General features: G+C 46.6%; 1 protein-coding gene and 1 pseudogene across 1 annotated transcript; one reads left to right on the forward strand and one right to left on the reverse strand.

Annotated features, from left to right (window-relative positions):
• Window positions 1–14,768: 14,768 nt before the first annotated feature.
• LOC133372634 (E3 ubiquitin-protein ligase RNF186-like) lies at window positions 14,769–17,257 on the forward strand. The gene has a single exon (XM_061601512.1). It carries the CDS (start codon window positions 14,855–14,857, stop codon window positions 15,701–15,703), a length of 849 nt encoding a protein of 282 aa, XP_061457496.1. The 5' UTR covers window positions 14,769–14,854; the 3' UTR covers window positions 15,704–17,257.
• Window positions 15,957–16,075, reverse strand: LOC133372988 (5S ribosomal RNA; annotated as a pseudogene).
• Window positions 17,258–17,601: the final 344 nt, after the last annotated feature.

Raw genomic sequence — 17,601 nt, forward strand, 5'->3', positions numbered from 1 at the left:
GCTGATGAGCAGGGAGGTAGGGTTGCAGCCTCCGTATCAGGTGTAACTGATACCAAGCTGCCCGGCTCACTGCCGAAATCTGAGCCTCCATGGACAGCTTGGAGTCAAGAATAACCCCGAGGCTGCGGACCTGATCCTTCAGGGGCAATCTTACCCCATTGAGTTCCAGGTCAACAATACCCAACTTTCCCCTGTCACCCACAAGCAGTACCTCGGTTTTATCAGGATTGAGCTTCAGCCTGTTTCTTCCCATCCATCCACTCATGGATTCCAGGCACTTGGACAAGGTCTCTACAGCCAACTCCGGTGAAGATTTAAAGGAGAGATAGAGCTGCGTGTCATCAGCATATTGGTGACACCGCAGCCCAAATCTCCTGATGATACCACCCAGCGGTTTTAAATAGATGTTAAATAGCATGGGAGAGAGAATAGAACCCTGTGGCACTCCACAAGTGAGAGGCCAAGGGTCTGAAATCTCATCCCCCAATGCTACCTGTTGATGCCTGTCAGAGAGAAAGGAACGGAACCACTGTAAAACAGTGCCTCCTATTCCCAACCCTCCCAGGCGATCTAACAGGATACCGTGGTCAACGGTATCAAAAGCCGCTGAGAGATCCAGGAGGACAAGGAAGGTGAATTCTCCCCTATCCATAGCCCTCCTCATATCATCAACCAAAGCGACCAAGGCTGTTTCAGTACCATGTCCAGTCCTGAAACCCGATTGGTATGGATCCAAATAATCCGTTTCCTCCAAGTGTGCTGACAGCTGATTTGCCACCACTCGCTCAATGATCTTGCCCAAGAATGGTAAATTCGAAATAGGGCGAAAGTTGTTCAAAACTTGGGGATCCAAGGAGGACTTTTTCAAGATAGGTCTTACAATTGCCTCCTTGAGGGCCGGTGGCATTACACCCTCCTTCAAGGATGCATTTACCACCGCCCTAATCCCTTCGCCCAATCTTTATTTACAGTTCACAAGGAACCATGATGGGCCAGGATCAGTCAGACAGGTGGTAGGCTTTACAGTTGAAAGTACCTTGTCCACATCCTCAGAAGGAAGAGGCCGAAACAGATCCCATGAAACCGGATTGCAGCTGGCCAACTCAGGATCATCTACCGCATCCACGGCGTACGGAATCGAGTTCTTTAGGTGTTCGACTTTATCCGCAAAGTGCTTTGCCAATTTGTCACAGGAAGCCTTAGAATGTTCCAGGGGTTCCTGAGCGACTGGACCGACCAGGCTTCGGACCACCTGGAACAGCTTCCTGGGACAGCACTCTGCGGATGCAATAGAGGCAGCAAAGAAATCCTTCTTTGTTGCCTTTATTGCCACCTGGTAGGCAGCTATTGCTGCTCTAACCTGTGTTCGGACATCTTCAGAACGGGATTTCCGCCACCGGCGTTCTAGTCGTCTCACCCTGTCTCAGACTACCACGGTGCTGTCTGAGTTCTATTCAGGGGGAGAGGACGTTTCGGAGCCACCTGGTCTAATGCACTGGTGATTCTCTCATTCCATTCCGTCACCAGTGTTTCGACCAGGCGACCTTCAGCAGGTTCCCATTCCCCAAGGGCAGTCAGGAATCCATCAGGATCCATCAGGCACCTGGGGCGGACCATTTTAATAGGTCCTTTGCCCCTGCGGAGGGTGTGTGGCATTGAGAGAACAAAGTTCACCAGATAGTGGTCTGACCATGACATGGGGGTCGAAGAAATAGCCCCCAACTTCAGACCACTCCCCTCCACTCCCAGGACAAATACAAGGTCGAGAGCATGACCGGCTACATGTGTGGGCTCAGTATTACTAAGGCACAGTTCCCAAGAAGCCATGGTTTCTAGGAAATCCCGAGGGGCTCCAATGAGAGTGGTCTCGGCATGCACGTTGAAGTCTCCCAATACTAACAATTCTGGGGACAGCGTTCGTACATCCGAGACCACCTCAAGCACCTCGGTCAGGGAGTCTGCCGTGCAGCGGGGCGGGCGGTACACAAGCAGGATCCCTAAACTGCCCTTCGGGCCCAACCTCCAGTACATGCAGTCAACAAACTTGGTCCTTGGGAGCGGAGGCCTGGTGAAGACCAGAGACTCCCGGTAGATGACTGCCACACCCCCTCCCTGCCTTCCGACCCTCGGTTGCTGCGCATAATGGAAACCTGGTGGACACATGGCCCCAAGAATGGGTGCTGAGGCCTCGTCCAACCAGGTTTCCGTAATACACACCAGGTCTGCACACTCATCCAGAATCATATCATGGATGATAGATGTTTTTTGCATTACAGACCTGGCATTACACAGCAGCAGTCGAAGGTCGGTAGGAATCCTGCGTCTCCCAGTTGACTTCTGGGTTTGGGCAGACCCGGAACAGGGGATGGATATTACGCATCTATCCCTTCTTTTCTGTAAATGTTACTACCAGATAAGTGTGGGTGGATGTTAAAGAATCCCCTCCACAAATTTATTTATTAGATTTATATCCCACGCTTTCTCCCAGTAGGAGCCCAGGGTGGCAAATGGCAGATCCAAAGGTGTCCAGGCACTCATTAAGAATTCATTGTACAATTAACTTACAGTATAGTTCTATACATGTCTACTTCAGAATTAAGTCTCTTTGTGTTTAATGGGGCTTACTACAAGGTGAGTACAGGATGGTAGTCTAGGCTTTGTTTTAGGATTGGCATTAGGCTTCTTGGGCCTTCAACAGTTGTCTCCATAGTCAGGGCCAACCAGACATAGCTGACTTCCTATGGTAAACATGAGGTGGTCTGGGGGTCAGGGAGCAGCAGCAATGACGGTACTCTCTAAATTTTGTGTTATCCCCCTCCCCCATGGGAGCCATTTTGTGACTGGCGCCACAGCAATCTTTCAAGATTTTGAAATGTACCCCCTGGTCCAAAGGTTAGTGTCTGCCTAAGAGGCCCTCCTTAGGCTGCCTGTCCCCCCTTTACAGAGCACAGTTCTCAATTTGAAGGACCATCAGAGGATAGTCTTTTATATGAAGGGTTGTCCTGTCCACGTCTGGTTTCAAGGTGGGGGTGGGCTTGAAGCTGCCCATCCACAGTGAGCACTTGGACAGCAGACTGAGCAGGCACGCAGCTCACCTGGTCACAGTATTTTTCACTATGCAGTATTTCTACATAGATGTAGAAGATGCATTTCTATTTAAAAGTGTAGCACTTTTTAAAAAGTGTAAATCTGCACCTATGTTTCAATCTCATTTGGGGGACTGATGTCTTTCCTTCCTTTTTTTTTTAAGCAATATGTTAAAGTGGTCACCTTAACCTCTCCTCTGAAGACTGTTTTATTTCAACAGATATTTGAATTCCTTCAAATGTTTGGACTTTTGTCTGAAGCCCTTGACTGTCTGTCTATATCATAGCGTCCAGTTGTTTAATTTTGATGTAAGCCAGGGGTAGGGAATTTTTTTTTTAAAGCCTGAGGACTGAATTCCGTCATGGAAAATTGTTCAGGAACTGCATAGCAGTAATGGATGTGGCTGGAGTGGGTGGAGGATCCCAGCCATGCAAAAAGTAGATTTACACACACACACCCTGTCCATCCAGGTAAACGAGTTGCTTATCAGTTGAAGGACACGTTCCACCCAGGCAAGGACACGGAGCAGGACCGGGCAGGTGTGCAGCCTAGGGAGGAAGCGTACCTGGGTAGAATATCAAGGGCCAGATGGAGAGTCTGAAGGGCCACATCCACTCTGGGCCTGAGGTTCCCCAGCCCTGATGTAAGCCGTCTTGGACCAGTGGGGATACAAAACAGGTGATTTTGTGTGTGTGTGTGTGTGTACTACAAGTCAAGTCCAACTTATGGCAACCCTATGAAGCGGGTTTTCATGAGGCTGAGAGGCAGTGACTGGCCCAAGGTCACCCAGTGAGCTTCATGGCTATGTGGGGATTCGAACCCTGGTCTCCCAGGTCGTAGTCCAACACCATGACTACACCATACAAAAAGACCTTGTTCTTTCAATCAATCCCATGTAATCCCCTAAGTGACCACTGGGTGTCCCCAAGAGGCTAGGATATCCAAGTTGATGGGATCTGGCTGTTTTTTAATGTTTCCTGATCCTAGACCAGTGTTTCCCAATTAGTGGGCCACCAGATTTTGTTGGACCACAATTCCTATCTTTCCTGACCATTGGCAATGCTGGCTGAGGCTGATGGGAGTTGTGGTCCAGCAACATCTGGAGACCCACTAGTTGGGAAAGTCTGTCCTAGACGATTTAGGCCAGGGGCAGCCAATGTGGTGCCCTCCAGATGTTGTGGAGCAACAGTTCCCATCATTCCTGGCTAAGGCTGATAGGAAATGGAGTCTGCAACATCATTACATGTTGTATATTATCTCTTCCGTTGGCACCGGCTGCAGGGCTGTGTACATAGTCACAAAGACACCATGTGGACAAGCTGGAAAGGCACCTGAGCAGAACTATAAAAACATCTGAGATGCAGATCACAAAAGGACAGGATAAGAGCCAAGTCAGCCGTGCCTGGGTGACAAAAGAAATGTGCGTGGAGGTGAATAACGTGTTTGCAGGTTTGAAATGTTACAGTAACAACTGATCTGTTCATTGATTTGTGGGTGTTGGGATGATCTTTTAGGGCAGTTTTGGACTTCCATCAGCCCCAGCCTGCACGGCAGTCTGCTAGGTATCTTGGTCCCAAGTTATTTAGGATTTTGAATGTCAGCCCTGAACTTGGCTTAGTAGCTAACAGGAAGATGGTGCAAATCTTTCATCATTGGTGCAATATGTGTAAAGCCGAGTGTCCCAACTAAACACCCTAGCAGCTGCATTTTTCACTAACTGTAGCTTCTGAACTGGGTACAAGGATAGCCCTACATACAGAGCTTTACAGTAGTCTAATTGTGAGGTTAAAAATGTATGTACATTGATGCTGAACCCAGCCAGCATGGCCAATCAGGAATGGTCAGAGAGGATGGGAATTGTAGGCCAGTTGCCACACACTAAAAAATGAAAGCTGAACAAACAAACCGTGCTTTGCTCGTTGTTTACACCCTGTATGGTTGGCAGTTTCTTCATAGGAGTCGGTATGTCTGATCTACTATAAGATGACAATTACTTTATGAATCTGCCTTAGTTCAGTAACAAACAGGTGCAAAACCAGGAGTACTTTAAGGTGACTTACAAGGGTATGATGACGTGTTACCTGTCCGCAGATAAAGGTGCAGAATGGAAGGTTCCAGTCAAAAAGAAGGTCGTCATTTAAGTGCTTAATAACTAGGGTTATGCTCCAGAGCCAAATCGGACCTCTGAAGGCATTTGGGTCGGGTTGAGATAGCCCCGGATCTCTACAGGTCAGGTACTCTGGCCCAGAGTGGAGCTATGAGGGGACGACGCTTCAGGCAGTAAGGACAGGCAGGCATGCATGGGAAGGAAGAGAGAAAGTGGGGGAAAGAGGTGCCTCTTCAGAGAAGATAGATGCCTTTCCTTCCTGCCAGGCCTCCCCAAACCCAGCACACAATCCCTTTCACAAGCTGCTTCCCTGCATGCAGAGAAGACGCTTACAAAGGAGCTGCACCTCGCAATAGGGAATCCTCCTGTGCAATGGCCAGTCACTGCTCATTCATGGGTGGCTTTCCTGCAAGTGGAGAAGCTGCTTGCTAAGGAACAGCTACTGGCAACGTGCAGGATGGAATTGTCCTGCTTACCAACTGGTAAGCAAAACGATTTCGTTCTGTGTGGTGGTGCTTTCATTCTCTTGCTCTCAGTTGGGAAGGGGGGGAGAGAAGGAGATGCAGTGTCTCCTGACCCCCACTCCTGACCATTTTTTATTTTTTTAAAAAGCATCTTAGCCCCGCCACCCCAAATAGCTTTGATGATGGAGCTGGGGCCTCTCTGGACTCACAGATCAGGGGCATGGAGCAGATACAGAGGACTATGCACAGCCCTATTAATAAACACATAGGCCTATCATGTCTAACTATTTTTCAAGCTGCACATTATCAACTTGGCAGTTGCAGTTTTTCCCCACCTCCACATTTTGTGTCCCACTGAACACACACACGCACATACATACCCACCCTTGTAGTCCAGCAACATCTGGGAGGCCATAGGTTCCTCATCCATGTTATGAAATGTATTCCAAACATCTCTATTCCATTTTTTTGTGTGTGGTTTCCATTATTGCTGTTATCATTAAAATGCCAATAATTTCCTAGCCCTTAACTGGTTCTAAATAAGTTAAGAAGACATGGTAAGATATTTTAGGCTTTTAAGAAAACATGCCTCCTGTATATATGGACAGAATAAAATTCAGAGCGAAAACAAATTCCATGCTGGGTTTCTTGGAGGAAGTTCAAAAAGTCCTTGTTCTTTCAATCAATGCTATGTAATTCCCAAAATGACCACTAGGTAGGAGATGCTCTAGGAGTAAAATCCAGTGTGAGAGCCAGCAAACTTCACGGCATCAGGGCTTATCCACATGGGAGCATAACTTCATATTTAAGATGCTGTTTTCTGTTTGCACCGTCCACAGTAAGGGCTCAATGCTGGCTGCAAACACGGTGTTTTCTAGTCACACTTGAGGGGGAAGCATCAATCACGCAGTTTTGTAAAGGCCATGCGCTCTAATTTAACATTTCCACTCCCTCTGGTTACCTGGCGACCAAGCAGGCTTAGTTTGTTCTAGCAGTAAGCTTCATTTTTTTTAAAAAAAAAAACTTGGAAGTGCGATTATTTGTATTTTCACTGGTACACTACAGTTGAAATACAGATTTTTGAGCAGTGTTATGCTTTTGTGCACAAGTTAGGGGGGGAAAGAAAATAAAGGCGCCGTTTGCAGCAATATAAAAAAGGCTTACAGAGCAGGAGAGAGCAGCTGAAGTTGCTGTTCAGCCTACAGGAAATGAAATGAATGAATGAAGGGAGAAGGAGGGAGTGGGCGAGTAGAGGGGAACGATTAACACACCCACCTAAAAGCATCGGAGCAAAGCGTCAGCAAGCCTTAGAGATACGGAATGAGTGAAGATGTTTTTTCCTTCCCTTTTCGGATTATCAGAGGATTGGGTTAGTATGGATTTACAGGGGGGAAACTGAGATAGGTTCTGTTTGCCAGTAACATCATGTGAAACATACGAATTTAAAGGAGATGCAAGTTAGCACCGGACACGTACTAAACCACCGTGTAGATGAGCCCTCAGAGGTGAACTGTAAGTAAAAGGCACTACTTGATCCAGCTGACATATACATATTTTATTGGGCTCCCAATCCCAGAACCACCCAGAGAAAGGGAAGACAGTGTTGGCTGTCTGCTGCTGTGGGTTACCAGATGACGGCGGGCCCTTCAGGGCTTCATCAGTTGTCTGTACATGCTGATCCCTGTTGCCAGACATGAGTATATAAACTGTTACTAAGGCTGCCCCTGGTTATTTCAGAGCAGAGCTGGTTCCAGCTTTTTTTTGGGGGGGGGGAGGTTTGAATAAGATGCCATCAGTGCCCCCATCCTTTGAGTGAGCATGCCGCTGTCCTCACACCCCTTCATTTGCCCTTTCCCTCTGCTGGCCCCAATAAGCAAAAAGAGCAGGGGGCATAATGTTAGGGACAGAGGCTGCCCCAACTCCTTGTACTTGTCTCTGCTTGCTGGCTGGGAGAAGGCAAGGGGAGAAGAAGCGACAGCAAAGCTATCAGTGGCTTCTAGCCATGATGACTACATTCTCTCTCCACTGCTGGAGGCAGTTTGCCTCTGGATACTTATTTATTTTATTGCGTTTTATATCCCACCTTTTCTCTAAGGAGCTCAGGATGGCATACATGGGTCTCCCCCTCATTTAATCCCCACAACAACCCTGTGAGGTAGGTGAGAGACAGTGAATGGCCCAAAGTCACCCACTGAGCTTCATGGCTGCGTGGGGATTCAAACACTGGTCTCCCAGGTCCTAGTCCAACACCCTAACCACTATACCACACTAGAATCACATGTGGGGAGGGCTCTTGCACTCGGGTCCTGCTTGTGGTCTTCCCTTTGGGGCATCTGGTTGGCGAGCATGAGAACAAGATATTGGACCAGATGGGCCTTTGGCCTGAGGCAGCTGCAGTGCTCTTCTGACGAAATGCAGCACAGGCTCTGGCGATCAGCAGTGGACCCCCTGCAGTGGCGCAGAGCCCCACAAATCTATCGTGCGGACTCCAGAAGCCAGCTCTGTTGGGGTGAGCAAGCAGGCACTGGCTCCCCTCAACACTTTTCCAAATGGTAGCCAATGTCCTTTCCCCTAGAATTGTCTGGGGGAGTTACGGAGAAACACGTCTGCCCATCTGCAAAGCCCTGTCATTCCATCTACATGGACCAGGGGTGGGCAAACTGCAGCACTTGTTTAATTTCAGGTAACCGGCCTCATTTCGAAACCCTTCTGGAAGTGATTAGTTCAGACCTCTCCCCCTGCAGCCTGCAAGCAGGGCAGGTGCCAGAGGACAACCAGGATGGGCCCTGGCTGAGGGCCCTTGCAGCACAGAGGGGCCCCTCCTTAGGGTGGGAGGGTGGCACCCCTGTTCTGCGATCCGTGGCAGCATCGGGTCCTGCAACCTGACCCTGCTGTGGACTGCAGAGGGAGAGCTCCCGGGCACCCCCCAATACAGACAGCACAGGCTTCAATAATCCCATATGCACACCCCACCTACCTCTCCCGCCAGTGTAAATACCGGGTACGCTGTGCGCACATGCTGGCCATCACTCATGACAGTGGCAGGGGCTGACCCCCATCTTGGTTGATGGCAGGCATGCTTGCTACTTATGCACTTAATTCACACAACATGAGAGGTAGGTGGGCTTATTGGCTCCGCATCGCCTCTTTTGGGAGGCAGGCTAGTGCCCAAGGGCCCAGTCATGCCTGGTGCTGGCCCTACCTGCAAGGTAGAGAGGAAGAGAGAGAAGAGGGTGTCAGGAAGAGAGAAAGAGCCAGAAGCAGGTGGCCAAAGGAAAGAGAAAAAGGAGCGGGAGAAAGAAAGAAAAGGGTGGTGGGTGGGATGTAACAAGTAATAAGACAAAAAAAACCTTTAACTAAAACAGTTTGCTACAAGCCTGTATTGATACAACATAGGGATGGACCCAGCATTTCACGTTTTTCTGGCCAACATCAGCGAACCACAGACAGTTCAGTTAAGCTTCCACTGAACATAACCATCTGGTCTCCTGAGGATGAATTTTGCGCAAGCCACCCTGCAGTATGTTTCAAGATCACAAAAATTGTTTTATTCCACCATTGGTAGATATTCATTGTATTATTGATTGTAATTGATACTCATGCATTGTGCTTTAAGGATTTGATTATCTAACCATTGCTATCTTAATCCAAGATTAAAATCGGATTTTGCTTTTCAAATCCCAAGAAAAGTGATGTTGTTTGGTTTTCTTAACAAAGTCTTGAAGAATGGTTTTAGCATTGGCCTATGTGGGTAAAGAATGTTTGTATATGACAACCAGTTGTCAGTATAAGCTCACCAATATGGGTGTGTCAGCATGTGCTTGTCAATAGGAGTGAATGGCATGATCGTTTTTCCTAGCTGGGGCTTTTGCAATGTTTCTGCTAGTTGTATGAAGTCTTGAACCTGTTGCATTGCTATATAAGCTCTCTGACCTTTCTCACCCTAGATTTCAGAAACACTCAGAAATAGTTAAGCAAATGGGAGAACAAGCCACATTACAGGTAAAGCATAGACACCACAATATCAGCAATATTGCAGCTAAGATTAGAAATATAGGCACACATAAATTGTGGGACCTCTGCTCGGCTACAGTGAAAATGCCATGGGAGTTCTGGTGATGGTTCTGATATTTCACATTGGCTGTTATTATGATTGCTATGGGAAGATAGATGGATGGATAAAGTCCCAAATGGCACAGTTACGCAAGATGGAAGTAAGCATAAGAATCAATGGTGGAACAGAGGAGTCTAAGGTGTGAAAAGACATCAGGATATGTATATTCAGATGTTTTTCAACGGAGGGAGTTGTTATGAGTGCTCAGGCTAACTCCATTTTCGTTCATGCGGAATCAAGTGGGTGCAAGGCCCTGGAGTTTTCTGAACTATAATTCCCACCCCATTCCCCCTGTTTTATGGCTCGTTGTGCATTCCTGAGGTACTGCGAAAGAGAATAGTAGCAAGGCCATTCTGTTGGCAACTAAAATAACAAAGAGAAACTGAAATAAATGTTATCTTCTTCCTTGGCAGGCTTCCCCCAAGCTTAGCAGAATGATCCCACTGTTTAAAAGACAGCATTAGAAAGTAGCCTGAGTTTTTTCTTCTCCTGAGCGTCAGCAAGACACACACACATGAGATCACCTCACACCGAGACCCTTCCTTTTCACATTAATTAGTAAGAGGGAAAGTGTATTTAAAAAGCAGGACTTGAGACCTAGGTGGGCGGTGATGGCGATCTGAGCTCCAACATGTGTAGCTACGCTCTTAAGGAATGCAACACAAGACTGCAGTCACAGAACAGGAAGAGAATCTGGGTCTCTGCACAAGCCTTGAGGCAAACAGATTCCTTCATGCTTTTGGCTGGAGCTCCTTCACACCACTTCACCTGTATTCCGCTGCCCACTCCTGGGCCTAGGATAGGTAATCTCTGCTGTCTGTCATTCCTTATAGCAATAGGACCTTTTATTTCCGTAGTTTAAAGTTATGCATGGGTTAGGATTAATGATTAATGCTGCCATGCACCCAGTAATTTTGTAAGGCTATTTTTTTTTCTTCACCAAATCCTTTAGGATGAATAAAATAGAATGTGATATTGTGTGAAGCTAGTACTCGAGCTAGTTTCAGAGGGGGGAGCTAATGGGGAATTCTATATATATCGACAATAAGCAAAATATGTTCTTTTATAAAGCTATAAAGGTTTATAATATTTTAATAGTTTAGTAGCCAGCTAGAAATGTTTTCTTTGAAGCTGTCTTCCCTAACTGTGCTGGCATGTATGGTACAGCTTGAACTCTATAAGATAACACTGAACAGACACTGAACATCCCTGTATTCTCCAAGACATAGAAAGGATTGCATTAACTAAAATGCTTAGCTCATAGCGAAAACGTACTGGTATGTGAAGTGCTGAACATTGTCACATTGACCAGAACATAATTTAGACAGTTTAATGCTCATGCAATGTCTATGTAATGCTGATGTGTAGTCCCCTGATTGGGGAAATGTCAATGTCTTTGTCCTGGAATGTATAAAAACCCCAGGCACACAGTGCCATGTTGCAGCTCTCCATCCACCCAAGGGAGACTGACCGTGCGCACTTAAATAATAAAGGCCTAACTTTGCTGCAAGCTTGTGTCTTCAGTTTCTTCAAAGACCCCCATTCCAGCGAACCTCAAAATTCCCTGTCAGTGGATTAGTTCTGGCCCTGCCCAGTGCTGGCTTCTGCTTCCCCCACTACCAGCATGTGGACCCTGAAGGATTAACTCCCAAAGGAACTCCCCCCCCAAAATTGCCCACCCCTGGCATAGAACATCCCAGGGTGATGCCAGAATGAGACATGATCTTGGGCCGAAACTGGCACTGATGCATTCATGTCAATCTGATATCTCATTTGGCTTGCAAACAGAATGCAGTGCCCATTGGGACTGGCAGGGCGGAAGTCAGGGAGCCCAACGTGAGGTGGAATCGGAGCCAACACAGAGACTGAGGCGACACATTCCCATCTGGTCCCCATCCTCCTCCCTGCTGAGGGGCAAAGGCCAATGCTGAGCCTATGAAGGAGGAAGCTGACAGATAGCACCAGCCCATGGATTGGTTGTAAGCAGGCAGGTGGATGGGTAGAGGGCAGACTGCAGTTGGTAGGACAGTGCCCCATGTGCTCTAACTGAGCAGCCGCCACTGAGAGAAAGAGAAAGTGAACCTGTCAGTTCTCCCGGATAGCTGCTTTTGATGCTGCTTGGAAGTGATTTGGCTCTTTTGTGGGCAAGATGGCAGGTTCTAGAAGGTGATGCTGGGAGACTAGTGTTCCCCATGCTCTTCAGGGTTCCTCATCATTCAGTTTGGTCTCCTGTGCTTTTAAACATCTACAGGTCTCCACCTGGGGAGATCAGCAGATCAGTCTTGTTTAAACATTAACTTTGCATGCCAAGCTCCAGATAAGCGCAATAGCAGTTAGGAGCCTCTGTTTTGAAGGTCCTCCAGCACTGATGTGAACATGTAACACTGCACCTCCAGGAAAGAGAGAGAGAGAGAAATAGGTGGCTTAAGCCAGGGATAAAGAACTATTTTCAGCCCTAAGGCTACATTCCTTTCTGGATGACCTGCAAGGGAAAAGGGAGGAACTTTCTTCCCACTATTTTACAGACATCTATCATGTCACCCCCTGCTCATCTTTTTTTTTTTCTAAATTGAAAAGCCCAAGCATCAGTGGAGGTTTGTCCATTTGGGCAAATGGGGCAGTGCCCCACCAACGACAGTCTGCCTTCAGCCACTCCTCCCCCTGCTTCCTTATTTACAAGTCCAGGAGCGGCCCTGCCCACCAGCTTCCTCCTCAGTCTCAGCGTTGCCCTTGTAGAACTCAGCAAGGAGGCAGACAGGGACAACAAAAGAATGTGTTGGCTCTGCCTGTCATTGCCTCTGGCGCCACCTACTGTTGGGCTCCCTGCCTTCTGCCCCACCAGACTAATTGGCACCAGCCACCACCGCCAAGCACTGTAATGCTTCCTTTTAGGAATGTTTTGGCCTGGCATAAGGGATGGGAGAGAAATTTTATTCAGTTCACACTGAAAGCCAAATATATCAAGTGTGCACTTTCTGAAAGAAAATGAGAGCCGAAACACAGCCATCCTTTGAAATGTGCAATTATCCAAATTTTACAATGCAGCTCTCCAACCAACATTTTGTAAATGTTTACAAAAATGCATATATTAGGGGAAAGTGTGCATAAAAATGAATATATTAGTGAAAATAGCATAATATATGCATTAAATTGGGATAAATTGCTTGCAAAAATGCACTCAGTCAAAACTGCACACAAAATGTATCTTTTAGGATAAATTCATACTAAAATGTTGATGAATTTTCATGAAGATTGTTTTTAAAAAAACAACCACACACAATGCTGCAGAAATGTAGAGAACTGAACTTACGATGGAAGAACGAGCCAAAGAACCAAAACTGACAGCATTCCAGCCTCGCAGTTAAGGATAACATTTATAGGTGCCGGAGGAGGCTGATCAAGGTTATCTGGAGTCCTTTTTGCTGCACCCCAAAATCCAAGCTGTAACCTTGCTGTCTTGTCTCCCCTCCGGCCATATTAATTTTTTTGCTGTAATTCAGAGACTCCCTGGAGTTCTTTCTGTCCATTTTGTCTGCTGGCCAATGACAGCTGTGGATAACATAGCCCATCACAAACATTGCTATGGCCAGCAGGTCCCACCCTTCAGCCTTGTCTCCCATGCAGGTGGGAGTTGGAATTAAAGGTGGAGGAGTCTCTCAGCCTCACCAACCCCACAGTTAGCTACTAAGTAATTGTCCTATTGCATTGCTTAAGTGTCCACAGTATCTTTCCAAAGGAAGGAGGATGAGGAGAAAATCAGAACAAATTGGTCCTGCCTCTAGTGGCCTCCTTGGGCCCCCAGGTCCAGTGGTTGCCAGCCACCACTGATAGGTGCTGAGGAGTAGGTGCTCTTTATAGTATTTGGGTCCCACCCCATTCTTAGTTATGAAGCTTGGAGGATGCGATATAATCTAGCCTACCCAGACTTGGGCTGAAAACAACAGAATGAAACTGGGATAAATGCAAAGTTCTACACTTAGGAAAAAGAAACCAAATGCATAGTTATAAGATGGGGGATACTTGGCTCAGCAATACGATATGTGAGAAGGATCTTGGAATTGTCGCTGATCACAAGCTGAATGTGAGCCAACAGTGTGATGTGGCTGCAAAAAAGGCAAATGCCATATTAGGCTGCATTAACAGAAGGATAGTTTCCAAATGCGTGAAGTACTAGTTCCCCTCTTTTCAGCACTGGTTAGGCCTCATCTTGAATACTGTGTCTAGTTCTGGTCTCCGCACTTCAAGAAGGATGCAGACAAACTGGAACAGGTTCAGAGGAGGGCAACAAGGATGATCAGGGGACTGGAAACCAAGCCCTATGAGGAGAGACTGAAAGAACTGGGCATGTTTACCCTGGAGAACAGAAGACTGAGGGGAGATATGATAGCGCTCTTCAAGTACATGAAAGGTTGTCACATAGAGGAGGGCCAGGATCTCTTCTCGATCATCCCAGAGTGCAGGACACTGAATAATGGGCTCAAGTTGCAGGGAGCCAGATTTCGACTGGACATCAGGAAAAACTTCCTGTTAGAGCCATATGACAATGGAACCAAGTACCTAGAGAGGTAGTGGGCTCTCCGACACTGGAGGCATTCAAGAGGCAGCTGGACAACCATCTGTCAGGAATGCTTTGATTTGGATTCCTGCATTGAGCAGGGAGTTGGACTTGATGGCCTTGTAGGCCCCTTCCAATCCTACTGTTCTATGATTCTATGACTCATGTGTGGACAAATTAGATAAGAGCCATAAAACACTTACACTTTAGAAAATGCAGTAAAGATGACTGCTATGGTTGTTACATGTTTTGATCACTGAATCAAGCACCAGGAACCTGTGTGGCTGTGGGGTTACTGATTAACACTCTTCTTGGCATTGTCTTCCTGATGCTGAAGTGGCTTAAAGCCAACTCGCTAATAATTCTCATATCCATACCAGTAAAGCATGATAATTTTTGTTTGTTTGTTTAAAAAGGGGGCATGGAAGCTGCCACTGTGACTATAAAGTCAGATGTGATTGCAGCAAGATCTCATTCTCCCCTATCAGTGCTTGCTGGAAAGGGAAGGCTTGTCTCCTGGGGGAGCTATGGAAGATATAGACAGGGGTGAATCTGTTGAAGAAACAGGAACGGAAATGGACAAAGCAGAGTTCCCTAAAGAGCAAATGGAAAATATGGGCAACAAAGGACGCCCAGTTCAAATGTCAGGATTAGAGGGTTCAACGTCATCTGTGGCACAACAGTTCACAGGTGTTCCAAATCATTCAGCTCTGGACATGAAACCCCCAACCTCTTTTCCACCACCCTTTCCCCTACACGGCTCTGCAGAGAACGCGGACTTTGGATGTTCCTCTGGGGTTCCAGACACAGACTGTCTCATCTGCTTTAACCGGTACAGTCTTAACAGGCTGCCCAAGCTGTTGGCTTGCCAGCATGTCTTCTGCGCCGTCTGCCTGAAGCTTATCCTGAGGAACGAAGGCAACACATGGAAAATCATTTGCCCTCTCTGCCGAGAAGCCACAGCCGTCATTGGCGGCCTTGTCTGCAGCCTTCGCAATAAGGAGGATGCTCTCCTTGAACCCTTGACGAACCCCAGACCAAAGGACCCTTTTTCTCCAGGTTCTCAGAGTGGGAAGCCAGTGCCTTGTGGCACTTCCTGCAGCAACCAAGACGACGACAGCGACAGCAAGAGCAATAACCCCAGGGTGGCTGCCAAGAGACTGGTCTTCCTTCTGCTGCTGTTAGTCCTGCTTACCATCTTTCTGCTTGTGATCTTGGACACTGGGATCTTGAAGTGGGCCCTTTGCATTGCCATTGGTTGGGGATTGGCCATGGCTGGGATCCTTTGTTTCAACCCAAAGTGGGGTTGCAGCTTCTCCCCGAGTTCACTCCTGCCCTGGAGAAAGAGGACAAGCCACATCACCTCTGTTGCCTAAAAGGCCCCTCATCCAGCGAAACTTTGAGCCTCACAAGATCTTGTCATTTGATGAGACCCTGGGGGGGGGGGTTCTTGCCAAGACTCCAATCACTGGCTTGCTTCCGATTCCAGTCTTATCTCTGATTATGTCTTTGTTGTTGTTATATGGCTTTCAGTCAGTTATGACTTATGGCGACCCTATGAATCTTTTTTGGATATATTCATAGGGTTTTCATGGTAAGAGGTATTCAGAGGTGGTTTACCTTCCTCCAAACCTACGGCACCTGGTGTTCCTGGGCATTCTCCCATCCAAGTACTAACCAGGCCTGACCCTGCTTAGCTTCCGAGATCAGACAAGATTGGGCATGTTGAGGGTCATATGGCCATAGGCTGATTATGTCTTTATGGCTCTTTATGTCCATCACACTCTAGCACTTCTGCCGCACTTGCTTGTGGGTAGGGATAGGAAAAAATTTTTTGCATTTAAAGGCGAATCTACCTGATTCACACTTTTTGAAACAATAAAACTGAGACACAGCCATTGTTCAGAATTTACGGTTCTGATTTTATGGGGCAGATCTCAAAATAATATTTAAAAATGCCTATAATATGGGAAAGCGTGCATAAAAATGAATATATTCATAAAATTAATATACAGAACCATATCATGTTAGGTAAAAGTGCTTGCAAAAATATGTTAGGAGAAACTTGCACTAAAATGCTGACAAATCTTCATGAGGATTTTTTAAATTGCAAATTGCTACAAAAATATGGAGAACTGAATTTAACCTTGTCTTTTAATCCTAGCTAGGGCTAGAGAGAAGATACAATGCTTATTAATGGCCTTTCCCAGACTTGCCTCCTGCACAGTTTTGGCCTACAAAGCTCTATCAGCCCCAACCAGCACAGTTGGTTTTGAAATCGAAAACATCTGAAGGGCCCTAGGCATATAATGCCTTCTGGAATATGAGGCCAGCTGGGCTCAGCAGTCAGTCGGGCAGTCTTGGGAGGATTGTGAAGAAATTCAGTGAGAGACTTAAGAAGACTCTGTGAGAGGCAAAAAGGGAAGGCAGAAGCTGGGAAGGTCTGTGAGAGAGGAGAGGGAGCCTCCGGTAGCAGACCTTGAGGAGAGTTGAGCTGTGCATCAGAAGTCGAGGAGGTCACCTGAAGCGGCATTCTAAATGCCTGACCAGAGTGAAGACTTCGGGTGGTGACCTTAGTAAAGCCTGCCAGGTAACTGAAGGGGAGTGAACCTGACGAGAGGGAAGAGTTCAAGTGAGGCCCTCTAAGCAAATCTGTGAATTGATTTAGGAAAGGTACTTGGTCATTCTACAACACTAGATGTTATTGGACATCTCCCGAAATCCCTGATCATTGGCCATGCTGGCTGGGGCTGATGGGAGTTGGAGTCCAACATCTGGATGGCCAGATTCTCCCCATTCCTGATGCAAAAACTATAGCAGGCATGTAGACATCTTCTTAATGCAACAGTAACACCATTAATGTCACATTATTAATGCAACAGTAACCTCTTGTATCAGATATGAAGCCCAGCTTTATTATACAACTTGCATGTATGGATAATCATATTATATTTATCATTATTTTTAATAAATTTGAGTATCTTTGTTTAACTTCTATGTACGAATCTCTGGTCTGTTTGTCTTAAGCCTATACCCAGAGCTACTGTATTTGTGAAATGGTAAGAGGTAAATATAGAAAAGAATAAATAAAGCGTGTACTTTTTATTTAAGTATATAAGGTACATTGTGGTGGCAGCTGGTAGGATAAACAAGCATGGGGGCCACAATTAAGGAGGGAGAAATCTGATTCAGTTTGCATTTATTGGTGAGCGCTGCTTTTGCACTTTTTGAAATACGCAAATGGAAATACACCCATCCTTTGAAATTTGCACTT

This window comes from Rhineura floridana, chromosome 18, assembly GCF_030035675.1.
Source record: "Rhineura floridana isolate rRhiFlo1 chromosome 18, rRhiFlo1.hap2, whole genome shotgun sequence".
Taxonomy (NCBI): domain Eukaryota; kingdom Metazoa; phylum Chordata; class Lepidosauria; order Squamata; family Rhineuridae; genus Rhineura; species Rhineura floridana.